At 43.9% G+C, this 27,343-nt stretch overlaps 1 protein-coding gene across 2 annotated transcripts in view; it reads left to right on the forward strand.

Annotated features, from left to right (window-relative positions):
• Positions 1-26,517, forward strand: part of PRKAR1B (protein kinase cAMP-dependent type I regulatory subunit beta) — a 341,670-nt gene extending 315,153 nt beyond the window's left edge. For both annotated transcript variants that reach the window (XM_068244605.1, XM_068244606.1), the window contains 2 exons: positions 22,984-23,065; positions 25,876-26,517. In XM_068244605.1, coding sequence (XP_068100706.1) covers positions 22,984-23,065; positions 25,876-26,048 — 255 coding nt within the window. In that variant the 3' untranslated portion in view covers positions 26,049-26,517. The remainder of the gene's footprint in view (positions 1-22,983; positions 23,066-25,875) is intronic.
• Positions 26,518-27,343: the final 826 nt, after the last annotated feature.

Genomic DNA, 27,343 nt, shown 5'->3' on the forward strand with positions numbered 1-27,343 from the left:
CAGAGTATTACAAGGGACTCATTGTGACGCGGTAGTTTTGGCACTTGTTCTAACTGCATATATTATACATTTAATGATCTTCTTTTGATGTCTGCGTAATTGGATTAAATGTTTATTATTTTTTTGTATTTGCCAAGAGTTTGGCTTCAATTATGTTGTAGATCTCTGCCTATTGCCTAAATAAGTCATGTTACTATGTACAGTATTTGTTTTTCGCACTGGCAAGAGATGTAAGTTGGTTTAATTCTGTGTGTCTCCATGTATGCAGCATTAATTCAGCATATGCTGTCTCACTGCTGGTCTTTTCCAATACGGATTCCCCCACTGGCATTTTCCCCACGGGGGTAACTGTCAAATAAAGCCCATTTGTTAGGAAAGCAAGCACTTGGCAGATCAACAGTCTGGATCTCACGGCAGAATTCTCCCATAAAAGTTTATGACTTTCCGAACAGTTACTGAGTGTGATTGTTTACTGATCCCATTTCCTGCTGCACAGCCCTGTGCTGAGCTCGTGCCCGCGCCAACTAGGATACATACACATCAGTTCCCTTCTGTGTCCTGATTAATGAAGGCACGGCCCTAGGCACACTCTGCTATCACACTGATAATCTCTTTAAAACACACGGGATGATTAATTATTAATGAGCAAGATAAATGGAGTTTGGAAGACGATACTTAAGTAACATGTTGAGGAAGTGATGGCTCTGTGTATTAAGTCACTAGGAGGCTGAACAACTTGCCCATTCAATGAGATGACTATCCCTTGAGCTGTTTTGGGTTGTTTTTTACGTTAATCAAATTTCCAAGTGATAAATACCCAAGGATGGATTTATGCTGTTTTTTCCCCAGGCCAAGTATATGGGAGCTCCAAGTGCAGCTGCGCCCCTCCCATTCCATGTGCATCTCCCTTTCCCTGTACTGCACACCTTCTCTTTCCTGCACAGATCTCTTGGACATCAGCTTCCCGTTTCATGTGTTGCTCCCCATTTTCAGCCATTACTTTCATATGTAGCAAATCCTATTTCATGTCTAGGTGTCCCCTTGGACTGCGGACGCCCAAGACCTGGGCCTTGGAGGCCTTTCCAGAAATCCAACCCTGTCAGTTCCTAATCAACTTGTGTCTGACAAACTTCTGATGTTGGTACTGGTGGCACGGATTGGATAACTGGATAGATGTGTTCTCCATAACACTCTACAAAGCTAGCAAAGGAGTACTTTTTTGCTTGCTTGAGGCTAAAAAAGTTTTTTATTGAAAAGATGGGAAAATCTCTTTTGAAAAAATTCAGGAGAAAAGGTGATTGGCTTTGAAAAAAAATGGTCAGGAGTTCACTGGAGGCTAGATTTGCAGAAGCAGTGACACAAGCCAGTGTGTAAAGGTGTATATACACATGCATGCACAATTACTGATGCCAATGTGGGGGTGGGGGGGGGGCAGAAACTGAGGTGTCGGGATGCAAAGCGTAGCAGTGGAAGCGTCATACATTACCTGTTGTTAGCAGAGCTAGCGACTTGTCCTCATCTTCTCTCCTCGCCTAAGGTGTGCCGTACAGTGTAAATCCTTGCGGCGCCTGTTGCACGTCACATGACATGCAGAGACGGGTGTCACAAAGAGTTACACTGTACAGCGTGGCTGATTAGAATAGTGAAGAGGACATATAGCAAGTTCCGCTGACAACAGGTACTTGAAGCCACTGCTGCCTCACTCTGGAGGGGAGGGTGGCGATTATATGCTAGTGCAGGGGGGCCCGGACACAATTTTGATCTAGGGGAGAGGACAGGTTTTTGCAGGGGGCCTGACCGGCTCAGTTCTTCTGGGGGGCCCACCGGTCCTAGCTATGCCTCTGCCCACAGGGATTAGGATTCAAACCCTGTGGCAACATCTTGGGCCGAATGCAGTACGGATGCATTGTTAGCCAACAAGCTAGTGTTGTGTTGCTATGGAGAGATCAGGAGGGTCGACAGCACAGCAGTTGATCAAGCAGCTTTGCGTGTATGGGGTATGGAGGAAGACAACGCATGCAGTCTTCATTGAGCCAAGATGATGCAACACTCTGGATCTCATGGCAATGCATCGAAGTTGCTGCACACATGCTCAATGTTCAGCAGAGACAGCCCCAACCAGCCACCTAGGCTGAGATCGCTCTAGACTGCCTATGTACTATTCAGTCTTAAGGTGGCCACACACCATACATTTTTTTAAATATCTGTTCAATTAAGAATTGCAATCAATTTTTCTGACTGATTGTCAGAATATGACCAATGTACCACACACCTATGTTCAATTTTTCCCCAATTATGATGATTGGAAACTCTGAGAAAATTGCTAGGGTGTGTATATTAATAAACTTACAATACAACACACACCATACAATCTTTAGAGAAATTGAACAGAAATATCTGGCATTCCGGATCGATTTAAATCGAAAAAAACGGGAATTCCGATCGGATTTTTCAGTCGAATGAAAAAAAAAGCTTTCGATGTTTTCGAGAGATACGATCGTTTTCATCGAATTGCTGTAAAATCTGATCATTTTATTGTATCGTGTGTGGCCACCTTTAAGCTGGCCACTAACGGTCCAATTTCTAGCGAAAAATCGTTAGAGCGATCAGAAATTCTGATCGGATTGGTTGTAAATAATCTCCATTGGTGGACACAATCGATTATGAACAAGTGAAAAAAATGTCGCCCGAATGAATTTTCGTCAAACGAAAATTTGAATTTTCTTGGTGGTCGTGATAGATAGGAAGCAAAGATTGGTTAGTTGATGGTGTAGTGAACGATTTTTTGTCCGATCAGAATTTCTGATCGCTCGAACGATTTTTCGCTAGAAATTGGACCGTTAGTAGCCAGCTTTATTTGTAATCAGTAGCGTAACATAGCCCCATGACCTTGGGGCAAGGGCGGGACGTTTGTCAAGGGCTATAGGGACCTGCTCCTCCTTCCCCCTCTTATGCAGAGTGAGGGCAGGGAGCACTGTATTGGCTTGTTCACACTAAGAGCGCTTTGAGCTTTTTAAAAAGCGCTAACGTTTTAAAAAGCGCTTTAAAAGTGCTTGTGTAATGTAATCCAATTTGAGTGTTCCTAACATGAGTGATGAACTTTCTTTCCAGTTGCAAACTGGGGCCCTGCACCAGGTTAAAGAGTGCACTTCCTGCATTCTGCACACAGAAAAACTGTAATCGCACAACTAAAAGCGCTTGCCAAAAATGCAAACTGCACAAAAAACGCCTACAGAATCGCTCAGAAAAGTGCTTACAAAAGCGATTGTGCTTGTGATTTGTAGTGTGAACTAGGCCTAAGTCCATGCTGCATCAGGTCTTCTCTCTCTCAAAGGGCATATACTGAGATCCTTCGACTCCCCATGCATATCATGTCATCAGGAGCCTCTGGGGGGCAGCATACAGCACACAGCTCCCGGGAGGAAGAGGAAGCCAGAGGCAGCGTAGTGTCTCTGTCCGGCCATGACGTGGGGTAGGAGGGGTGTCCAGCCATTATGCGGTTGGAAGGGGGGGGGGTTGGCACCACGATACTTCAGCAGGGGGACCGGGTAACTTTGTCATTTCAATTTTCTAACTCTGTTGCAAAGTTTCTTTAACTGAAATGAGAAAAAAAATCAAATCAGTTTATAATTAGGAACTTTGCCAGTTACTTCTAAATGTCAGCTTCATTCAATATTTCATGAATCTAATTTTAGAAGGAGTGATAATTCATAAAGGCTTTTCAGTGTTTTCTCTGCTATCACTTAGCAGTTAGCTAATGACTCAATTTGGTTGCCAATTTCTTCTTTAATCGCTCCTACATAATCTTCAGCCTCGTTTCGCACAGAAAGTCGTTGTGGAGGTTTTGTTTATTTTCTGTAGTGATTATTCCCTTGGCGACATTATTTTGTACATCTCTTCAGCCTAATCGCAGATACGGCCATTTCGGGAATAATCATCTATTATGTTGGCTTTTGTGTTGACTCAGAAGATATTTTTTGGCTGGTGAGAATAGGAAGATAATGACTGGCTTTGTGTGGGGAAGGAATTCTTAAAATGTAACTTTTTTTTTTTTTTTAACTTCTGGCTTTTTCCTGGCTTGTGTATATAGATATGTCTGAAGGAGGAATAAGAGGGCAGCGCTGGCAGGGTGCCACGTGGCTCTACAGTTGGCACACAGACTGTAAAACCTGGCTTAGGAATAGATGCAGATTTGATTGTTTTCTCACACATGTCCACAGTGCTTTCTTTGATGAATGCCGGCGAAATGTGAAATTATTCTTTATAATTAACCACCTGCAGCTAACCCCGGCCATTACCTTCCCTGAACTCTTAAGGAGAATTACAGCTAACCCTTCTGCAATAGACCTTGGCCTCAATTCTGGTAGCTGTGTGAGGTAAATATTTTTTTGTAGGTAAAATACGTCATGAGGTATTTTCCTCTTTTTTTTTAGCAATTCTGAAAGATTTTTCTCCATTTCCGAACATGAGGTAAAACATGAGGTAAATGCATAAAGTGAGGTAAAACATGAGGTATTTCAGCGGTAAGCATGCAGTAAATAAATAATAGTAGACTTCAATTGTCTTCCATAAGTTAGAATAGTCTTTGGAAGATGTTTTTGTTTTTTGGTTTTTTTTAGGGGGAAAGTGTATTTGATTATGTAGCAACCTATAAAAAGTATATTTATAGGCATCCCATATAAAAAAATAAATCCAGTAAATATTTGGCGTTTTATTTTTACTATTCTTTTCTATTACACAGCCTGAATAGAAACGACACTAAAACAGCAATAGGAACTCCGCTAAAAACTGCAAAATGCATACAAATTGACTTTACCTCCAGGTACAGGCAGGTCTTAATCTGATCGGTACATTATGTGCTAACATGCTCCCTAATTTCCATGAGAATAGCTATTTTCGGTAAATTACCTCATGAATTAGAGATAGAAGCTCGCTTCCTCCGGTAACCTCATTTCAGGAATTTTCTCTATATACTCTCTAACTCCCATCCAGAACATCCTGATATTCTGGCAGTCCCAGAAAATGTATATTAATGTCCCCTCCTCTTCCTGACATCTCCAGCACTTACCATCAGTCTCAAATTTTTTTTAACCTATTTGGTGTATAGTGCCACCATGTTCATATTTTGAACCCAGACTGCTGTATTCGTGTAGATATGGAACACTTCTGCATGAGAGTCTGGATTTTTTTCCACTGTGTATCTGTGAAGTCGAAAAATGGCTCACCCTTCTGCACAAACTCCAGGCCCACGCTGATTACGATTCCCCCTCTGAGTTGTAGCAACTCGGTCAGACACATAATTCGGGCACCAGCTATTGCCAGCAGCCAAATTACTCTTTTTTTTCTCCTAATTTGTTTGGTGCCCAGTTTAAATGCTGGGCGCCAAAAACAGGTGCGTAGCGCTGGCGCCGATATGACCGGTGCAGTGCTGCACCAAATTCAACTGGTTGGGGAGAAGCTTGCTTATCTCTGGCCACTGACAATGGTTGGTTTAAGCTCTCTGAGGCATTTGTGCACATTCTGCCCCCTCCTTTCTGCTGACGTCACTCAGCTATGGCCATGGTGATGTGTCTGTGGAGCAGAGAGAAGGGGCAGAGTGAGGACACATTCCTCAGAGAGCTATAGCTGGCAAGTATTCCATTTTCCAATGACAAGAAATAAGCAAGCTTCTCCTGCTCTCTGCAGTGAAAATAAAGCTTTATTACGCACAGGGAATGAGTGGGAATGCTTTTAAATGTTCTTTTATGTAACTAAGAGTAATTACTAAAATTCCACTTTTGGGTGTATAATCCTACTTTAAGTGCTGTCAGCAGGAATATACTGAGCTGTAGCTGAGTATACGCTTCTGCTCCTCTTTGCAAAAAACTCAACCCGTTATCCAAACAAGCAAACGATTAAGTGAGGGGAATATGGAGGCATCCATTGACTGTCATAGGCTGATGCCTATGACAGCCGATCACGGTTATTGGCTGGCGAGGGGATGGAGGGCGCGGATTAAAACATAATAATAAATAAATAGCCACTTTTATTATAAAAATAATGACATAAATATTTAACAAAAACAAAATAAACATCCTGGGAGAGATCCTTGCCCACCAACAGAGAGCTCTGTTGGTGGGCAGAAAAAGGGGGAGGGGGATCACTTGTGTGCTGAGTTGTACGGCCCTGCGACGAGGCCTTAAAGCTGCAGTGGCCTATTTTGTGAAAAATGGCCTGGTCTTTAGAGAAGCCTGTGGTCCTTAAGTGGTTAAAGACACGCTTACTAGACAGGATTGCAGCCTCTTACCACATGACCCGAGTTGCAGTTTTTTTCTGGCCCACATTCAGGGTCATACTAGCAGCTTCAGGGATTTGATTCTAGATGAATAATCAGACCAATAAACAGGTTGCCCCTATACACTGAGAAAATACAGTTATTTATTTGTGGCTTGCCTCTGTAAATAGAAAGGGAACACGTTCTTATTCGTAGACTTAACAGATTATAATTAGGCTGTAGAATATAGAGATGCTAAATGCAGTGGCGTAGCTAAGGCGCTGTGGGCCCCAATGCAAGTTTTGCAATGGGGCCCCCCAAGCACTCTATACATAACAATTGATACGGCGCACCAAAACCTGCCAATGGCAACTACAGTGTTAGAGGTACAAGAAGGGGATGGGAAAAAGTTTGCTAATGATTACCACTATTCAAAGTATCTGTAGAAGTGATTATTATGAGCACAGGACCAATAGAGAGCTAATACTGTAGTTGAGGAAGGGCCCTTTGGGGCCCCTCTGGCCCAAGGGCCCCGATGCGGTCGCAACCTCTGCAACCCCTATTGCTACGCCCCTGCCTAAATGAGTTCCAAATAATTTAAGCTTACCAGCAATTAGTATGCAAAGGTTTAATAACGTCAACAGGGGGCAGCTCTGGAACAATTGACTGAGAGCGGGAAGGCTCTATGGTATCCAGAGCCTTCCCTCTACATAGCAGAGCCGGATCATCCGTAAGACAAACCTAGGCAGCTGCCTAGGGCCTGGAGAGAGTCTAGGGGCCTGCAGGATGCTAGCCCCCACCAAATCTAACTAAACAATCCAGGTAACCATCAGTGGTGGACAAAAACTGCTGTCTTGGCTAGGCCACCGGTTCATCTTACAGGAAATCTGTAGTAACTTTAAAAAAGTATGTTTCACTTACCTGGGGCTCCTGCCAGCCCCCTGCAGCCTCCCTGTGCCCGCGCCTTCTCTGAACGATCCTCTGGTCCCCGCCGCAGCAAGCGCAATACAAGTAAACCTCATACTGTGCCTGCACAGGACGCTCTCGGCGAGGGGAACATGAACAAGGAAGCGCACGGCCCGGGCGGTGCAGGCACAGTGGCCATCGACTTGCGATAACGAAACGTAGCCATGGCAGGGTTATTCCGAACATTTGTATAGCTCTTTTCGCCTGTTGGACTCAAAGCGCTCAAGAGCTGCAGCCACTGGGACACGCTCAAGAGGCCACCCTGCAGTGTTAGGGAGTCTTGCCTTGAACTCCTTACTGAATATAGGTAAGTACCTAATCTGAAGTAAGTTTCCTCGCTTTACTTTAAAGTCCATAGAAATGTTTTAATCTGTGTAAAACTAAAAGAAAAATCTACATTTTGAACATCGAAGGTGTACTGTGAAACTAGGGAGGATCAGAGCACTGTTACATGTCCCCACTTTAGTGCCGATGCCTTAAGAGCTGTCAGTTTGTGGATCATAATGATGAATAGATCATTGTGAGCACTGTACCCCCTGCATTCCTGCTTGCAGTAAATGCAGCACAGAGCAGTACAATGCTGGTAAGACTACAAATGCCAACACCGCAAGCCCATAGAATGGACTGAAGGATGGCGGATTACAGACATTCACCAGCTTCACAAAAGAAGGTTTACTTAGCGATTAGCTGTGTGATTGCTGAGTACTGAATGTCTTGGGTGACATCCATTAAAAAAAGCTGATCACAGGTGCATTACCTTTTCTATTATGTGTATTAAAGAACTGTGCATATATGTATTTCTGGATGCACTGTTTACACTTCATATGCCCTGCACACCAGGCAGCCACAAGCATGGTGTAATCATTCCATAAAGGACAGAGAGAGGAGTACAAGGAAATACACAATAAATAACGTGCACGTGTGTGTGTGTGTGTGTGTGTGTGTGTGTGTGTGTGTGTGTGTGTGTGTGTGTGTGTGTGTGTGTGTGGTGTGTGTGTGTGTGTGTGTGGTGTGTGTGTGTGTGTGTGTGTGGTGTGTGTGTGTGTGGGGTGTGTGTGTGTGGGGTGTGTGTGTGTGGGGTGTGTGTGGGGTGTGTGTGGGGTGTGTGTGTGTGTGTGGGTATAGAGGTGTTGTGTGTGTGTGTGTGTGTGTGTGTGTGTGTGTGTGTGTGTGTGTGTGTGTGTGTGTGTGTGTGTGGTTGGTGTGTGTGTGTGTGTGGGTGTATAGAGGTGTGTGTGTGTGTGTGTGTGTGTGTGTGTGTGTGTGTGTGTGTGTGTGTGTGTGTGTGTGTGTGTGTGTGTCTGTGTGTGTGGTGCGTGTGTGTGTGTGGTTGGTGTGTGTGTGTGTGTGTGGTGAGTCCCTCTCTTTCATGAACTTCCTTGAGCATCAGTCTCCCTTTTCATGTGTCGCTCCCCATTTTCACCCTCCTCTTTCATATGTGGTAACCCCTCCTTCATGTCCAAGTGGCCCTTGACCTGCAGCCGCCCAAGGCCCTGGCCTTTGAGGCCTTTCCAGACATCCGGCCCTGTAAATGCCCCTGCGGTTACTGGAATTATTGTGGCCAATGTCACTCCTACAGATTATAGGCTGTATCCCTTTGGCCCTCATGGCCAACATGCTGTGCTCATGAAGAAAGAGAGAGGTCAACAAAATACATTTCGGAGGACTGCTATATTTTATAATCAGGTCGTTTGTATTGTGATGATGTTCAAGTAAGCAAAATAACTTGTTTCATCTGGTCATATTTCAGCCATGATTGCTGACATTTTCTTACAGTTGGGTTGATTCAGTACACTTTTTGGTACCATTAAAGTAAACCTGAGATGGGGATTCCTCCAGCCCCCTCCGGCCTGATCGCTCCCTTGTAGGTCGCCTCCTCCTTCATCCGCAATTGGCTCCAGTAAGTCAGCTGGTCTGTCGCTATCCCCTTGCCGGAAGCATTGTGCGCCTGCATAATACTACTGTGCAGGCACAGAATCCTTCTGGCCATGGGAACAAGATCGGGGAACATGCGCGGCTTTGGTTGTAAGTCCTGTGTTATACATAATTCAGAGTCATGTGGATAAATAGATTCAGGCAACTCTGGATTTAGACATATAGTATAAACAATGTTACTTTGCTGTTGTTAATGTGCTCTTAAAGTGTTTAAACTACTTGTAACAGTTCATACAATACTGTAACATTTAACAAAAAATACTGTCTGTAATAGCAAAACAGTACTTAATGTATTGTGCATGATGACTACTTTGTATGCATGAAACATTGTAACTTGTCATTTGTAAGTTAGGGACTGTCTGCATTTTCATTTTTTTGCTTTCTTTTTGTTTGTTTTTTAATTCTTTGAGTTTTCTCGAGCTCGCATAGACATAAGGAACAAAGCAGTAGGAGTATCTGTCCAACATAGGTAGTAAATAAAAAGCACGGTTGTGGTAAAGATATGAAATTGTATTAAACATAAACATTATACTTGCATACAATTTTGATTGGCCAATCATTGGCCAATTAAGTACACCACATCCATATAGTTTGAGAATTTACCAACACAATCTGATCACAGTATTCAATATCTGTTCGCCCTCACACTACATGGAGGTGGTAATATTGGTCAGTGTTTAGCCAATAAAAATTGGATGTGTGTGTGCCCCTAAAGGTGCCCATACATGGCACAATTTTTCATTTTTTTTATTAGATAATTTAGTTTGATTATTCCGTTAGATTTAATATAAAGATTTTTCCAACATGTCTGATTGGATTTTTGTAGAAAAAAATGGGATAATCGTTCGTTTTTCTTGATCAAAATAATAAATTATTTTTAACTTTCATTTGATTTGATAGTTTTTGTTGAAAAAACAGGAAAATCGAACTTTTTTATTGTACTGTGTATGGATACCATAAGGGGGTCTCTGACCTAGTGAGGATAGGAAGGGAAAGTACAAAGTTCAAACAGTTCCAGTTTCTCATTAAGACCTATATCCCTGTCTAGGAACGTGAGCTGCGTAGGGCCAATGACCCTTTTATAAGAGCAGTTGAGGGAGAAAAGAAGGGGTAAAGGAGAGAGAGGAAGGAAGAGGCGAACAAGGAGGCGTTGAGGATGGTGACCCGCAACCTAAAGGGAACCCGATGTGAGAGGGATATGGAGGCTGCCATATTTATTTCCTTTTAAACAATACCTGTAACATGGCAGTCCTCCTGATCCTGTGTCTCTAATACTTTTAGCCATAGACCCTGAACAAGAATGCAGCAGATCAGGTTCTCTGACTCAGCTGACTCAGGTTTTACTGGATTAGCCATATGCTTGTTCCAGGGTTTTGGCTCAGACACAACTGGCATTGTTTGCAAGGAAATAAATATGGCAGCCTCCATATCACTCTCACCTCAGGTTCCCTTTAAATACCCTCTTTCCCTGAAAATAAGACCTACCCTGAAAATAAGCCCTAGCTGGAATTTTGAGCATAAAGTAAGGATGTGAAATCTTGCGCTACTGCAGGAAATGGTCGATGTAGACCAGCAAGGATGACACAGTGGAAGCTCCTTTGGTGCTCGGCTGTGAGCAAGCTACTACAAGATAAAAACAACAAAACGGAAAGAGCGCTCCGTAGTGTGACACCTTTTAATAAATTCAAACTGCGCAAACATAAAAAATGCACTTACTAGATGTGTGCAAATAACAAGCATTCAATGAGGCACATAGCCTGGAATAGAACCGTCCCCTCAAAGGAGTGAAACCTGGGGCTGCAGTGGCCAGCAGCAGCGTGGGTCCAGATGGTGTATGGGCATCAGGTCGCTCTCTGAGGTAACTGTGTGCAGGTATCGTCAAGACGCGTTTCGGCGTATCCACACCTTCGTCAGTTAACGTACCTGCATGCACACTGTGCTCCTATATATACCAGGAGTAAAGGAATAACTTCCTAGGGGAAGTAAAGGTTAACGAGGATGAAAGGGCAGGAGGCGGGATTAAACTCACATATAAATAAGAGCTCATATTTTAAATTTTATATAATGTATATTTATATGTTCTCATATGTTCTGGCCTCCCTAGCAGGACAATAGCCCTGCTGTATGTTACCTGATGGTACGAGGTAAAACCTATATTTACACGGAGGGGACACTGCTGAGTTGCGTGTGGCAGCGCTGGAGGTGGAAAGAAAACACGCTGACCACTCGTACAAAGCTGGCGCCGGGAGTGGCAATGTAAGCTGTCCTCCAATGACTGTGGAGGGGGAAGTATCCTGCCGTGATGGCAGAGAGGCATGGCTAGCCACGCTCGTGTTTCGAAGCCGACGTCTCGGCTTCTATGTTGCCATGGTCCCTGTCGTCAGGAAAAGAAAAGAGAGAAACAGAGCGGGGGGCGGAAACGGGGCGGAGCTGACATCGCGCCGGAGCACATGTTTACATGTGCTCCATGGCAACCAGCATAGTCGCGCTGGCACCATGCGCTGTGTGTAGTGCGTCCCAAAGCGGGGCGGGGCCGACATCGCGCTGGAGCGTGTGTTAGCAAATGATCCATGGCAACCAGCATAATCACGCTGGCTCCATGCGCTGTATATTGTGCATCCCAAAGGGACAGTATCAGGACACCAGCCACTGCACCCCGTGTTCCATGAGGAGTATTACACAAACAGTGTCACATAAACAGTAAATCAAATATATAGATACATACAATATTCAGTCAGGGCCGGCCCGCTCATGAGGCGGGGTGAAACGTTTGCCTCAGGCGGCAAACTTCTAGGGGCGACACCCGCCCGTCCGTGGGTGCTGGGGGGGGGGGGGCGGCTGCCGAGCCGGAGGGGTAGCGGGCAGGACCCTCGCCTGGGTCCCCCGATCTGCGCTCCCCTCCAGCTTAAATAGGAAGCAGCAGTGGATGCCCAATAGTGAGAGGCACGGGCGGGGAGGACTCACCTTATCCTCGTTCCAGCGTGCGCTCCACTGACGTCACTTCCTGCATCGCCGTCCACTTAGAATACAGTGGGCGGCGATGCAGGAAGTGACGTCAGTGGAGCGCACGCTGGAACGCGGAAAAGGTGAGTTCTCCCCGCTCGTGCCTCTTACTATTGGGCATCCACTGCATCCTATTTAAGCCGGAGGGGAGCGCAGATCGGGGGACCCAGGCGAGGGAGGACCCCACCGCTAGGCCCAATACCCCCGTCCTGCCCGCTACCCCTCCGGCTCGGCGGCCCCCCACGGGGGGGGGGGGGGGGATGGGCGCTATGCGGCGGCGGCAATTTTTTTCTAAATTTGCCTCAGGCGGCAAAAAGTCTAGGGCCGGCCCTGTTTTCAGTGAAAATTATAGAAGCATATATATATATATATATATATATATACACATAAATATATATATATATATATATATATATATATATATATATATATATATATATATATATATATGCGCACATACACACAGCGCTGATTGAGGCACAACCGCACATACCCAATCAGGAGTATATATTAAAAAACCTATGTGTGAGGTGTGGTGGCGGCAACAACTGCACAATCTTTTTCCTTGCTGGAGTGCAATATGGCCCCAGAATGATTTTGAGCATGCTTGAAATATAAGCCCTACCCTGAAAATAAGCCCTAGCGGAAGTTAAAGAGGAGGAAGAGGCAGTCAGTAAGTGGGGACACAGTGGTGCAGTGCCAATCGGGCACTGATCCTTTCATCGTAGCACACAGCAAGGTTATTAGCTGTGTGCAGGGAAGACAGGTCAGGTGCCTGATCAGTACAGTAGCATACTTTCAAATCCATGAACATCACAGTACAAAGAAACAGGAAATGTTCTGCTGAGAGACACTTCCTAAAAGAAATATAAGACATCCCCTGAAAATAAGCCCTAGCATATCTTTTAGAGCAAAAATTAATATTAGACACGGTCTTATTTTCGGGGAAAGACGGTACTAGCTGTCACCCAAACTATCTCAGAAGAAAAAAATATATATATACGTTGGTAAATACTTGCTCTACTCACATATGTATTGTGCTCTCCACATTTTGTTTTTAGTTATTTTTCTATAGTAAAAAAGAGAAAATCCTTCTTAGCATTTTCTACCTTGACTGTGTCTGTCTTGAAGCCAATCCTGACATAATTTCCTCCCTTAGGGCTGGTGCACACCGAGCGGCTTTTTGGGCGTTTTCAGATCCGCTTGCGGCTGCGGATCTGCTTGGTCAATGTATCTCAATGGGGTGGTGCACACCAGAGCGGCAGGCGTTTTGCAGAAACAAAAAATGCCTGGGTGAGGCATTTTTTGGATTTCGGATGCGTTTCTGCCTCAATGTTAAGTATAGGAAAAACGCAAACCGCTCTGAAAAACGGCACTTCAGAGCGGTTTTGCAGGCGTTTTTGTTACAGAAGCTGTTCAGTAACAGCTTTACTGTAACAATATATGAAATCTACTATACTGAAAACCGCAGCAGCAATCCGCAAAACGCTAGCAAAACGCCTCATAAAAATAAAAAAAAGCGTTTAAAAATCTGCTAGCGTTTTGCGGATCTGCTAGCGGGTTTTGGTGTGCACCAGCCCTTACTCTGTTTCTTCTCCTCTGTCTGATTGTGTATGCATTGTCCGCCCTCCTCCCAGTCTTCAGACACTCCCACTCGGCTCTGTAGTAGGAAGTACATTGTCATAAATCATCATTGTGCGACTCTGCAGAGCTGGTTTATTTGTATGGATTGGATTTCAGAAGCTGCTGCAGAGGGTGAGTCATTTCTCAGCACGAGAAATTTTGGCCAATCAAAGAGGAACAGAGGTGTGGGAGGGGAAAACGGGAGGGAAAGAGGCTTCAGCCAATCAGGCTGCATTAGTTATGTCTGAAGGGAAAAGGGGAGGAAAGTGAAGAAGAAAAAAAAAACAGCATGCCCTGCATCTTTCCTTGACTGACAATGTACCAAATAAGAGCTAGGGGACATGGGGTATGATGTTCTATGGAGAAAAAAAGTAAGAGTTATTTTTATCTTTTGGATTGCCTGGTTAACATCCTTATTACTTGTACTAGATAAAATTAGAGAATTGATTTTTTTATTTTATGCCTGACAGTTAAAATTTAAGGATATGGCTGGGATGAGAACAAGATGTGTTTCCTTTTCTTTGAAGGATGTTGCTGCCTTCCCTTTATCTCCAAATACAGTTGTTTTACAGCTATGACCATACATTAATTCTCCCTAATTTAATTATATGCATATTTGCGCATAAACATTTTTTGCTATAGTGATCCATAAAACTTTACAGCTGCTGTTCATGCGTGGCTTAGAGAAGAAATAATGGGCTAAATACAGCAAGTGTACAGCAGAGCTCTGCTTTTATTATGCTAACTAAACTATCCTGCAAGTCGTTTTATTTAGTTTGCTAAATAAAAAACTGTGCAGCCTTGTTGTTTTTTTTTTATTATTATTTAAACCTGATAGCCGGGCAACTGGCATTGGTGAGCGCAGCCCATTGCATGTGGTGCTTAGTCATAACACACAGGATCACAGGTGAGGTAAACCTATTTCTGCCATTTTCTTCCTCAGTGAAGCATGAAGTGAACTGCAGCACTGTGTAGTAATTTGTGTGCAGGGTGCTGCCACTTACTACAATGTTTCTTAATCACTCCCAGTATTACCATCTATACCACTATATACGATAGGCCTGCGGATAAGTCCACCTCCTGACTTTTGGCATAACAATTTACCAAAAGCTTTGACCCGCTGCAGGCTCGCTGCCATGTGACCTCAGTGAGCCTGGAGCAGAGGTGTATCTAGAGAGGTTCAGGCATGGCTCTTGCCATGGGCGCCATACCACCATGGGCGCCACATGGCTCTGTGCTGCACCCCGACTGTTTCTGTGCTGCGCCGTGCCATGCCTTCCCCATGCCTCCCCATCACTCAGACCTCAGATCAGATGAATTCTTTTATCTGGGGAACATGACTTCTTCATTTATGTATGAATGGCTACTTCATTTATGTGTGAGATACTTCAAAAAAAGTAACTTCAGCAATATCCGAGCCAAGAAACTCAGGCAACCATAACACATGTACACAAGAAAGGATGCTGTTTTTATAGGGTAAGGCGGTGCAATTTTAGTGTTTGCCATAGGCTCTATATTACCCAGATACGCCCCTGGCCTGGAGCTCTAGTGGCCAGTTCAGAAACTGCCAGGGAGATGCAAGCTGGAGCGAGGACAGGTAAGTATACTGGCTCTGGCACACACCAACGCCAGAATTGCATGGGGGACTGCAAACACCACCCGCAGTATTTCGCCAGTGGATAAGCTTAGCTGACACCCCCCCCCACACACACACACACACACACACACACAAGTTGGATTATCTGTGGTGGTGTACAAAATATGCATATCATGTCCGCGAAGAGTCTCATTAAAGGTAGCCATACATTAGACAATGTATGGGCAGATCCATCAATAGACAGATCTCTCTCTGATGAAATCTGATCGGAGAGACACCACAGGCCGATTCCCAATCAATTCCATGCTAAAATATGACGCCACCTCACCGGGCCGACGCTGTCCCCCCAATAGTCAATGTGCCCTCCCCATGATGCCCAGTGCTCTATACATTACCTGTCTGCGTATGCTGCTTGTCCTTTGCTGCCTCCAGGCTGGGTCCTTGGTCCATACACGCGCCCCACATAGTTGCCGGAGTAACGTCGGTGCGTACGAACAAAGGACCCAGCTCGGAGGCAGCACCAGACAAGCGGCGGTCGCGGACAGGTAAGGTATAGTGCACCAGGCACCAGGGTGGGCACATTGATCATTAGGGGACAGCATCGAGGGTTTCGTTGCTTGTCCCGATATCGCTCTCAATTACTGCCACGCATCCATGACGGCCCAACATCTTGCAGCATGTCCAACTGATTTGTGCGACCATTTTCGGCCCAAAATTGGTCACGTTGATCAGGCATGCACTTGGTGGTGGCACCGATTTTCATCAGATATAATTATAATAATAGAATTGGATGTTGGATTGGCCGTCAAGTTGCCTGATAGGCAATACGGGTATATTATTAGGAAAATGGACATAAGAAGACATTATCTCTTGAAAGACATTATAGTTCTAAGCAATCATTGCTGCATGGCTGCATTTTAAGCGAAAAAGAATGTATGATATTTTCAGGAAATAGTGGCGAACTATAGAAACACCGCCCCATTGGTCTTAGGCTACGTTTCCACTGTAGTGTGAAATTTTCGCCTGCAAAAAATCGTATAAGGTTTTTCTGCTTTGTAAAAATTTGCATTAGTTAAATATACCATAATCTGCTTAGTAACAGCTTAGTCATGCCTTCTGACTACTTCCTGTATCCATGGACATAATGCAAATTTTCGTGCAAATAACGCTAAAATTGTCTATACAAAGCATTGTTCGCGAATCGTACGCGATGTCTTAAAAAATGATGGAGGGCTTCAGATTTTTTCACACGTATGAAAATCCGCATTGCATGGAAACAGCCCCATTCACTACCATTATTTGCAAAATCAATGCAAAATTTCTGAGAGAAAAATCTGACACAAAACACACAAGTGGAACCCTGGCCTTAGCGCAATAATTATTAATTTTTAAATAAAATAAAAATATAGCATCTCTCCAATGCCCTATAAAGTATGTATCAGGCATACGTTATCATAAACATAAAATCTTGTCTTCTTCTTCAAATCTGGAAGTTTGTTTAATCTGTAGGAGTCTTGCAAGCAGTTATTATGAGAAGACATATAGATATTTCTCAAGTATTCCTGACAGCAACGTCAAAACAAATCAGATGACATAATCTTATACACAGAAAAAATTCAAGAGAAAACAATGATATACAAAATAAAAAGAAAGAAAATAAAGAGAGAGGAGAAGAGTTGGGGTGGACTCTGTGGGTGGAGTTGTTGAAATCTGGAATTTGTTTGAAGATTAAATGGAAAGTAATGCTTCTGTTATCAGGTCCACAGACATTAGGATACTTACGTCCTCTCATATTAAGAAGCTGTTTATTTTGTTCTTGACGAATGTGAGTGGGACTGAAGGCTTGTTCCAGGCTTGTGCAGTAATTTGCTTAGCTGCAAACAATGTACACATAGTTATGTTGCTGGTGAGGACAGATCAAGAAGAATGAGTAATGCCCGGTACGCACGATGCAATTTTCTGTCAGATTAACAGTTGAATCGATTTTTTCCGAAAGGTCCAATCTGATTTCCAAGCCCCTGGGGAATACTTACCTCGGGAGGGGAAAGCCTCTGGATCCTAATGAGGCTTCCTCTGTCCCGGCAATCAAGGGTGTTGTGTTGAGGCGCAGGGGCAGGAGCGCCTGCAATATTTACTTTCCCCATCTCCAGAGCTGTAGTGTTTTCTGATGGGCTCAAGCGGAAATACCCTGCGCAGTAGAGCGAAGTCTGAGTCCAATCGGAAAGCCGCTACTGCGCCTGTGCTGGATCGTGGTAGGTACATATTTCATGTCCACCAGTTGGGGCTTCGAGACACTGGAATGCTGGGACAGAAGAAGATGGGGGAAGCCTCGTTAGGATCCAGAGGCTTCCCCCTCCCGAGGTTAGTATCTCCTGGGGCAGGGAGTTCTTACCGATTTTCTTAAGATACGTAAACACACACAATGTTGTCTGTGGGGATCAGGACTCAATACCTTGGGTAACAGATTGGGGGCAAGTGCAGTATAGACATGTTGCATGGCTACAGCCTTGCAATGCATTTTCTGTTACCCTGGAGGAGGGACAAAAATGTGGTGCACTACAGAGCTGCTTACAGTGGAAATCAGTGCACATGGCCAAGACAATCCAGGACTATAGATCTCACAATGAAGTATCGGGGAGATTGTACACAAGCAAGATTCTCAGCAGAGATGACTTGACCAGCCGCCTGGGCTGAGAACCGTGTAGCATATGTACAAAGGCTTAAAGAGAATCTGTATTGTTAAAATCGCACAAAAGTTAACATACCAGTGCGTTAGGGGACATCTCCTATTACCCTCTGTCACAATTTCGCCGCTCCCCGCCGCATTAAAAGTGGTTAAAAACAGTTTTAAAAAGTTTGTTTGTAAAAAAACAAAATGGCCACCAAAACAGGAAGTAGGTTGATGTACAGTATGTCCACACATAGAAAATACATCCATACACAAGCAGGCTGTATACAGCCTTCCTTTTTAATCTCAAGAGATCATTTGTGTGTTTCTTTCCCCTTGCAGCTATCTTCCACTGAAGTGTCAGGCTGTTTCTTCCTGCAGAGTGCAGACAGCTCTGCCTGTATGTAATTCTTCAGTATGTGAAAGCCCAGCCAGTTCAGAGGAGGATTTATCCAGCTTGTAAAAGATAAGAGAGAAGAGAGAAGCTGCACTAATCTAAATAACACACAGACAGTGTGCAGAGAGGGGCCTGGAGGGGGGAGTTCATAGCAGAACTACAACACTGAAGAACTTGGCAGCCTTCCAGACACAGGCTGACAAGTCTGACAAGAGAGAGATAAGTTGATTTATTACAGAGATGGTGATAGTAGAATGTGCTGCAGTAAGCCAGAGCACATTAGAATAGATTTTGGAATTTGTAGGATGGAAGAAAACCGGATGAAATTTTTGTTACGGAGTCTCTTTAACGTATAAGGGAAGGCACATTTGAAGAGAAAATTAGATACTTACCTCAGTAGAGGGAAGCCTAAGGATATTCTAGAGGCTTCACCCATTCCCCTAGAGCTTGCTGTTGCAGCGCCAGGACCCTCTTAATATAGTCGACGAGGGCTAATCAAATAGGTTTGCATGGCTGCTTTACCGTCCATTTATGAGCGTGGCCATACTGCGCAGGCACAAGAGGGCCTGCCTAGTAGCACGAAGCCGCTCTTGCATGTTTTTTTTTACTCTGTGCACGAGTGGCTTCGTGCTCCTACGCAGGTGCGGCCGTCAGTGCAGCTGTATTTGTTTACAGACAGGAGAGCTGCAGCAAAGAAGAGGGTTCCGGCAACCAACGGTGGGCTCAAGAATGATCAGAGAAGCCTCTAGGATTGAGAGGCTTCCCCCTACTGAGGATAAATATCATATTTTTTTGTTTTCTAACAATCACAGGTTTGCTTTAAAGCGGATCTGAATTCAGAACTTCCTCTGTGCTCTAAAAGATAAGCAACAGCATAATAACCTTTAAAGAAAAACATATCTTTGTTACAGCTGATGGAAATCCTGCAATAAATCTGTAGTATGTCTACTTTCTACTTTTATGAAAGCAGACAGAGGCGTAACATCCTGTGTTTACAAATTAGCCACTCTGCCGAGGCTGCTGTGATTCCTGAGCTGACACAGCAGCGAGATCAAATTACACTTGTAATTAGTCATAGATGAGGGGGAATTAGACAGACTAAACTCTCTAAACACATACAAGATGCATTTCTCTATGCTTTCCTTTTGTCCTGTGCAAGAGTTCAGGTTCACTTTAAAAGGTAATAGTCTTGGGATTTAGGGCTATTTCAGTGGAGTAGCTAGTCCCAAATCCATACTTAAGACGGTTAAACTAGTATACAGGTAATCAGCCAGTTCTGCTTAGCGTTCTTTGTTATCTACTGTCACTTTTCTGTATAGGTGCGATGATTTCTTTTTTGAGTCAGGTTTGGAAATAATAAGTTAAAAAGAGATGTGAATGTGGGGACAAAGGCTAAGGAGAGCTAGCGTCTGAGGTGGGATGGAATTGAAGTCAGGTGGTGAGGTGGGATTTGGAAGTTAGAGAGGAGTCATTCAGGCCAATCAGTTCAAAGCCTATCTAAGATGGGATATTTTGCTTTTAGTAGACAGACATTAAACAGACCAGCTATGCCAGTATAATATACAGTATGAAACTATGAAGCAGAAGCCCATTTTATAACGTCCTGTCTGCAGTTACCCGTGTGCATGTCAGACAGTGCCGTGTTTATGGGGAACATTGCATAAAGCAATAAGAAATGCACATCAGGTGCACCACACTTGTTTTTTATAGGGCTCACCTGTCAGCTTTCTGTGACACAATCAACATCGTTTGAGTTTTATTACAGGATTTTCAGAAATATCTTTGGCGCAGTTCACGTGGGACTGACATCCTGCTCTGATGTTATTTATTTAGATATCTATCTAATTTACAGCCGTTTGTTGCAGATTTCTGCTCCATAGTTTATACAAGTTACCGGTGACTTAGGAAGTACCAGGCATTTCCCCATCTTGTAATCACTCCGTTAGATTCATGTGTTAAACAGGACAAGCTCCTGGTAAACAGTGGTGAGGCTCATCCTTGGCTCTGTAGAATGTTACACTGGAGCTCGCTGCACAAGGCAGGGAGGTGTGGAATGTTCACAGCTGTTTCCATTGATTTACACGCGGTGTCACCATGTATTCTATAAGCTTCTGTATTGATCAGGTGTAGACAGGTGCCTGCAGTTCTTCTATCAGTACTTGCTTTTAGTTGCTTTTGTTTGGGCAGTAGTGTTATGTGATGGGCCATTGAAGGGTACCAACCGGTGGCATAACTACAATTCATGGGGCCCTCAGCGAAACTTTAATTGAGCCGCCCAATGTTCACACCGCTCCCCCTTCCTGCCCTTGGTGCCCTTCACAGCCATCTCACAAGACTCATAAAACAAGTGTGGCCACCATGATCTTCACAACCATAACAAGTGTAGCCACAAAACTCCTGATCTGAAGGATGTTCCCCTGAATCGGAGGAAGGGAAGGTTAGTAGTTGGGGACCCCACATCTCTGGGCCTCCCGGTGTTCTCAAGGGCTGCTGCCCTTTAATTAGGTCCCTGATGCCAACACTTCTTCACAGTAATGGCATATGAGAGGACTGCTGCCACTATTATGGTAGACTTTGTATAAGTGACACAGTGACGTTGTCTTCATGGAGTTTGAAAGGTTCTGTGGTTGCATGGGTTTCCTTTGGGCAGTGTTCTTTCCACCTTTACCCCATAAGTGACACTACAGTATGGTAGAGATAGTAGAGTAGAGATAGTAGATTGTAAGCCGTACAAAGGAAATCGCCCGCCGGGAGACTTGGGCGCAGGATACAGTTAGTATATGGCTTATCCTGCTCCTGCACAAGTCCCGGCGGTGTTAATTACTATTCCCCCTCCAGGTCCACATGAATGGGGGGAATTATGTAATTCAGTTTCCAGCTATTTCTGGCAGCCGAATTACAGTGTTTTAAAAGTAACTTCAGCGCTGTCTTCTGACGGCGCCGAAGTTACTCACTGTGCGCCGCTATAGCCGTAATTCCTATTAAGGTCTATGCTGCACCCAAATCTCCTGCGCTGGATTCCTAGTGTTTGCTTTTGAGGGCCAGTAAGTAATGTGAGCTGTTTGGTGTATTATGTACATACAGTATACTGTGTATAGAAATACAGATATGTAATACTGTATATCTAAACATAAATACTGCATTATGTAAATATAAAAATACTGCAAATAAATAAACCTTTTTAGGACTAGCAACCCTCAAATTAAGTTCAAATAAAAAGCGTTTAAAGCAAACCATTACTGGCTGGGGAACAAAAAGTTAAATACTTAGGTAGAGGGAAGACTCTGGGCAGTCCAGGGGCTTCACGTGTCCTCCTGAACACCACTGCTGCTGGCCGGGACCCTCCAGCAGTTCAGGGCCACGCTCCCTTCCATGAACGAGCATGGCTGTACTGTTCCTGTGCTCCGCTTCATGGATGAGCGGCTTTGGCTTACTATGCAAGAATGCCCACAAGTATAAATCAATAGTAATAATATCTATCAAGAAGATCTTGTTCCCTGATCACTTCAGGTTCACGTTAGGGGCTCATTCTCACCAGAATATGGGAAATCCTGCACAGTACCACGGAGCTGCTCGTGGACAAGCGGCTTTGGCTTACTGCGCAGGCGCGGCCATTCTTGCACAGGCACAGAACACAGTGGGGAGTGTGGCCACAAGAACATATCCAACAAGTTATTGGCAAATGTGTGCAGCATATCCAAGCACAACAACTGCGTGATCGAGAAGGACTATCCAGATGCTTCTCTCTACCTAGGTAAGTACCAGTGTTGTAGCTAAAGAGCTATGGGCCCCAGTGCAAGTTTTACATTGCCCACAGCACTCTATACATAACAATTGATACAGCACACCAAAACCTGCCAAGGACAACCACAGTGCCAGAGGTGCAAGAAGGGAATGGGGAACAACTTGTTAATGATTACTACTACTCAAAGCACCTATAGAAGTAATTAGTACCAGCTCAGGACTAATAGAGAGCTAATACTGTGGATGAGGGAGGGCCCCAGTGTGGTCAAAACCTCTGCACCCCCTATTGCTATGCCACTGGTAAGCACTGTATCCAAATTTAAGTTCAGTGGCCAGTTCAGGCTTACTTTCTCGTATGCAGCAGTATATGGGATAGTGGATAAAGAAAACATGCGTGTTTGTGTGCACCATTTTTCCTTGTGTCTATATTTGATCTTTAGTGCTCCTGGGTTTAAATGCAATTTCATTAGTATTGAATGTATGCTTTTATGTGCCACAGTGCATAGTTAGTTTTACTCTGGGACACATGCACATGCCATACGTATACATTCACACCTATTTTAAATCATACAATTTTACGTGATAGTGATCCTTTCAGGTGAACAATTATGAACATATGGTAACGTGTGGTTTGGTCTGCAGTTAATGGACACTTGGGTAGAGCTAATTATTACCGTTGCATTCTGTCGTCTATTTCTTATGATGATTTGCAGCTGCTGAAAGTGTTAAATAAAGCTGACGGTGACTGGAAGTTTTAGAAACAATGCCATGATGAGTTTTGTAATTGTCTCCTGCAGGGCACAGCATCTGTTCTGCAGCGCAGATCTGACAACGAGGAATACGTGGAAGTGGGCCGACTGGGACCCTCAGACTACTTTGGTAAGAAACTCCGTTGCACAATGATTGTGACAAGTAGGTCATTTGAAAGCAGTCTCACCAACTGATTCAGATAAGTTTAGACTTTAAAGTAAACCAGTAGTAAGGGGGATATGTAGTATTCCATATTTATTCCCAGTTAAAAATGCTGGTTTTGGGACCATGAGGCGAAGAATGGGATGCCTTCCACACCTTAGGAAAAAGACACAAAGACAACAGGAGCCCGGATAGTGTAGTGTATTACGATGTTCAAATGAATTAAAGAAAAAAGTAAAGACAAAGGACTACTCACAAAGGTGGGTTGCAACAGGGGAAACCAACCAGTTGAAGCTAGTGTAGACAACCCAAGTCCACTCAAGGTGCCCAGCCTGGACTAGATGCGGTCGCTCTCTATGGTGAAAATAACTGGCTTTCACACAGAGCCAGTTCTAGTGACAATGGGGCCCCTGGGCAAAATTAACCCTGGGCCCCCCCAATAGACAAAGCCCAATCAAAAATCGACAGTAGGGACCCTTTGTTGCAGCCAAATTTCCACCCAAGGACCTTGAGGCAGGGGCTGACACCACCTGGCTCACCCGAAGACTCTGCAGGGGCACCGGGGAACAAAAGTTATGTTGGGGGAGACACCTTGGGGGCCCCTACAGTGTCTGGGGCCCTAGGGCAATTGCCCCCTTTGCCTCTACGGTAGCACCGGCCATGCTTTCACAAAGGTGTTCACTATGTGGGGCCAAAGGGACCCCTCCAACCTTGGTGGAGTAGGGGTTATATAAGCACAAAAGGGGAAATGAGCAGATAGCTAAAAGCATTGATAGCATTTCACTGTCTACTCATTTGGCACTAGTATTGGCCTGAGGAAGAGGGCATGGACCCATGAAACGTGTTGCCTGAGCTACATAAACCTTTTTTTCTTATGATACTGTCGTTACTGGGGTAAGCCACCTCACCCTTTACATTTTAACTGTTTTTAACTCAGTTTTAACTATATTTGGCCACCTCTCTACCCTTTTATGCAGATGAGGTGTTCTGATTTGAATTTTATTCCACAGGTGGCATTTTTGTTTCAGTTATTATGAAGCTCAAATATGTTTAAAGCCAAATGATCAGCATAAAAGACAGGCAATTGACATTTTATGAAAAGGATTAAAGATGGCTGCTTCCTTATTACTTTCATTTCAGAATCATTTAAAGACTTCTAACTGTACAGAATGAATATTTTAATGTCAGGGGGTGCAGGATAAGCTTGTTATATATACAGTATATACAATACAGGAATCTGTTGTAAAGATATTTGCACTTGATTTCTCAGATCTGCAGACCTATGGAGGCATTTATAAAATGGTGACACTGGCCAGTGTCATAAAGTGACAGACGGGGGCACTGGAAGAGCCCATTTTGTAACAGGAAGAAAGAGACTGCGAATAGTTTCTGTGTTAGGCTTGGTTCAGACACACGGCTGCCCAGTCTTATAAACTCCCACCTCACACTACAAATGAGTCATATTGTCTGCTATCTGTGTAAAGAGACAAGACAGTTGCTCTGTGTTTTCAGTTCTATCTGAGTGAACATGAGAAGAGCAGAGTACTGCACATCCCAGAGCAGAAAGTATGATTTATCAGAAGGAAGGTGGTGAGGAGGGAGTTGTTGGAGTGGCTGGACAGGGCTATAGATCTGAGCATGCTGTTGTTAAATTAGGAAGTACTGTTACAGGTTAAGAAACGGCAACAGTATTTTTAGTAGTCATTTGTCTCAGGAAAAGTAGCAAATGTACATACTAGGATTAACTAATGAGCTGTTTCTCCTATGTTGCTGTTGCTTACAGTAGGTAGTAGAAATCTGGCAGAACCGACAGATTTTAGACTAGTTCATCTCTTCATGGGGGATTCCCAGCATGACATTTATTCTTCATAAAGACAATCCCTGAAAGGGATTTATACAAAGATGCTGGCCAGCCTTCCTGCTCACTGCGCACTTCTTTGGCAGTTGAATGGTGCAACTGCCATTCACTAAGTGCTTTTGAAAATAAAGAAAACCTCGAGAATCTCCCATAAGGAGATGGGCTAATCCAAAACTTGTCGGTTCTGTCAGATGTCTACTACCTACAGCAAGTGACGATCATAAGAGAAAAGTGATTTATGGGTCATTTTACTATGGAAGAAATGTGCTTCTCATTTGTATGGGTTTACATGTATTTTAAATGTTACAATAGTCATGATGGTCGTCCTTTAAGTGCCCAGGAGTTGGGGCTCTTGTGAGACTTCTAATGTATGTAGGGCTCTATAAGTGGATGTATTTGCTTCTAATTGCCTAACCATATTGCCAACCTAAAAAGTCCGAACAATTTAAAAATGAAAAATCCACTTACCTGGGGCCTCTTCCAGCCCGACATCCGTCCTGTGCCCTCGCCACAGCTCTGGTGGCTCCCAGTCCCCTCCGGTGGAGATGCCGACCTCGCCAGGTCAGCTTCCTGGTCGGCTTCTTCTCTGCTACAGCGTGCTGCTTGCTGGTCGCTCTGACCTCATCCGAACTAACAGCGCAGGCGCAGAAATACTGTGCGCAGTACAGTTGGGATGATGTCAATGCGACTCTGAAAGCCGCTTGCGCAGGCGCAGTGCACATCCTGTGCCGGAGGAGACCCCGGGCCGCCGGCGGTGAGCGGAGCTGCGGCGAGCGCACATGACGGCTGGTGGGGGCTGGAGGAAGCCGCAGATAAGTGGATTTTTTTATTTTTAAAGTGCTTGGATGCGTCCTTTAATACAGACTTACTTCCCCAATTGGTTACAGAGCATAATTTTTACCTTCTGTCTTGCTTCCAGGTGAGATAGCCTTGCTGCTGAACAGACCCAGAGCTGCCACGGTCATTGCGCGAGGCCCACTGAAGTGTGTGAAGCTGGACCGTCCACGCTTTGAGCGAGTCCTCGGACCATGTTCAGAGATCTTAAAGAGGAACATTCAGAGATACAACAGCTTCATCAGCCTGACCGTTTAATATGTTCCACCAGGAGAATGCCATCCATGTGTTACTGTGTGCACTCTAAGTCTGACCTGTGCAGTTCCATAGCTTTATATAAGACACGGAAGTCATTCATTTTAATGTGAATTTTCTATGGTCATGTCTGCTGCATCAGACATCCACCATAACGTAATCTTGATAATGACAAAGGACTATGGCACTTGGAATGGCTTGTATTGTCTCCAGGGATTTACATGTAGCTTATGTCTCATTACTTTCCAAAAAGTAGCAAACTTGGTATAAAATTGAGCTGCAGGAAAACTGAAGCCCACACCAATAGGTATTTGGAAATTATTCATGACTTACACAGGATAAATATTTGACTTATTTTGTTATCAGCCTAAACCAAGGCCAGATGAAATCTTTTTTTTAAAGGTAATTTACATTCTCTGTTGCCAGCAGCCATTCCTTGAAGTGGAAGAAATCCACTTCTGAGACCAGTAAATATGTAATTTTATCTCCTTTTATCATGTCTATTATACATAAACCATTAGACTACTGCACATTTTTTTTTCTGTAAAAAAAAGGATCAGTTTATTTAGGAACTCAGAAAATCTTTTAAACTGACCCTGTCGTGTCACGTTTTAAAGTATGACCAGGTAACAATGCTGCCAAAGGGGATACCTGAGTGTATCTGCAATAATCCTCAAATCAGTTTTAGTGCACATAGGGAGCCTCTGGTGTACACTATACAAACAGGCCTTCAGTTCCTAATTTTATACTAACTCCACCCCTTCCTTTGCTAATCTCAACTACCAATGTCACGCCTTCAACTTTTTTAACATTCTAGTTAAGTTATCTTCTTATTAGCAAATAGAATATTCAGTATTTACAGGTGGATTGTAGCACAGTATGGGACAGTTCTTAGGTGACAAAGGGAGGTGTGGCTTTGCTCAAAGTCAATAATTTTTTCAAACATTTCATTTTCTGCATATTCCACATGCTAAAACTGGTACTATTCAACTATTTGGAGCATAGTATCAGTATTACTGACCATTGATACTTATACAGCATACACCATGCACTTCTTCAAGTGGTATGACATTCAGCATTTTCTCCTTGTTGTAAAATCTACTACCACAGAAAAAAAATTAGCAGAACAGCATTTAAACAGTTAAACACAGCACTTTGTTCTTCAGTGGAAAGCTCCTTGCTTCAGTGGAAAGCTTCTAGCCCTAAGAAGTGATAACATTATCATTTGTTTACATTCCTTTGTCAGATACATTTAGTAAACATTAGCAAACTGCCCAAACTGAACTCTACTGGGCTGA

The sequence above is a fragment of the Hyperolius riggenbachi genome, chromosome 7 (assembly GCF_040937935.1).
Source record: "Hyperolius riggenbachi isolate aHypRig1 chromosome 7, aHypRig1.pri, whole genome shotgun sequence".
Lineage (NCBI taxonomy): Eukaryota > Metazoa > Chordata > Amphibia > Anura > Hyperoliidae > Hyperolius > Hyperolius riggenbachi.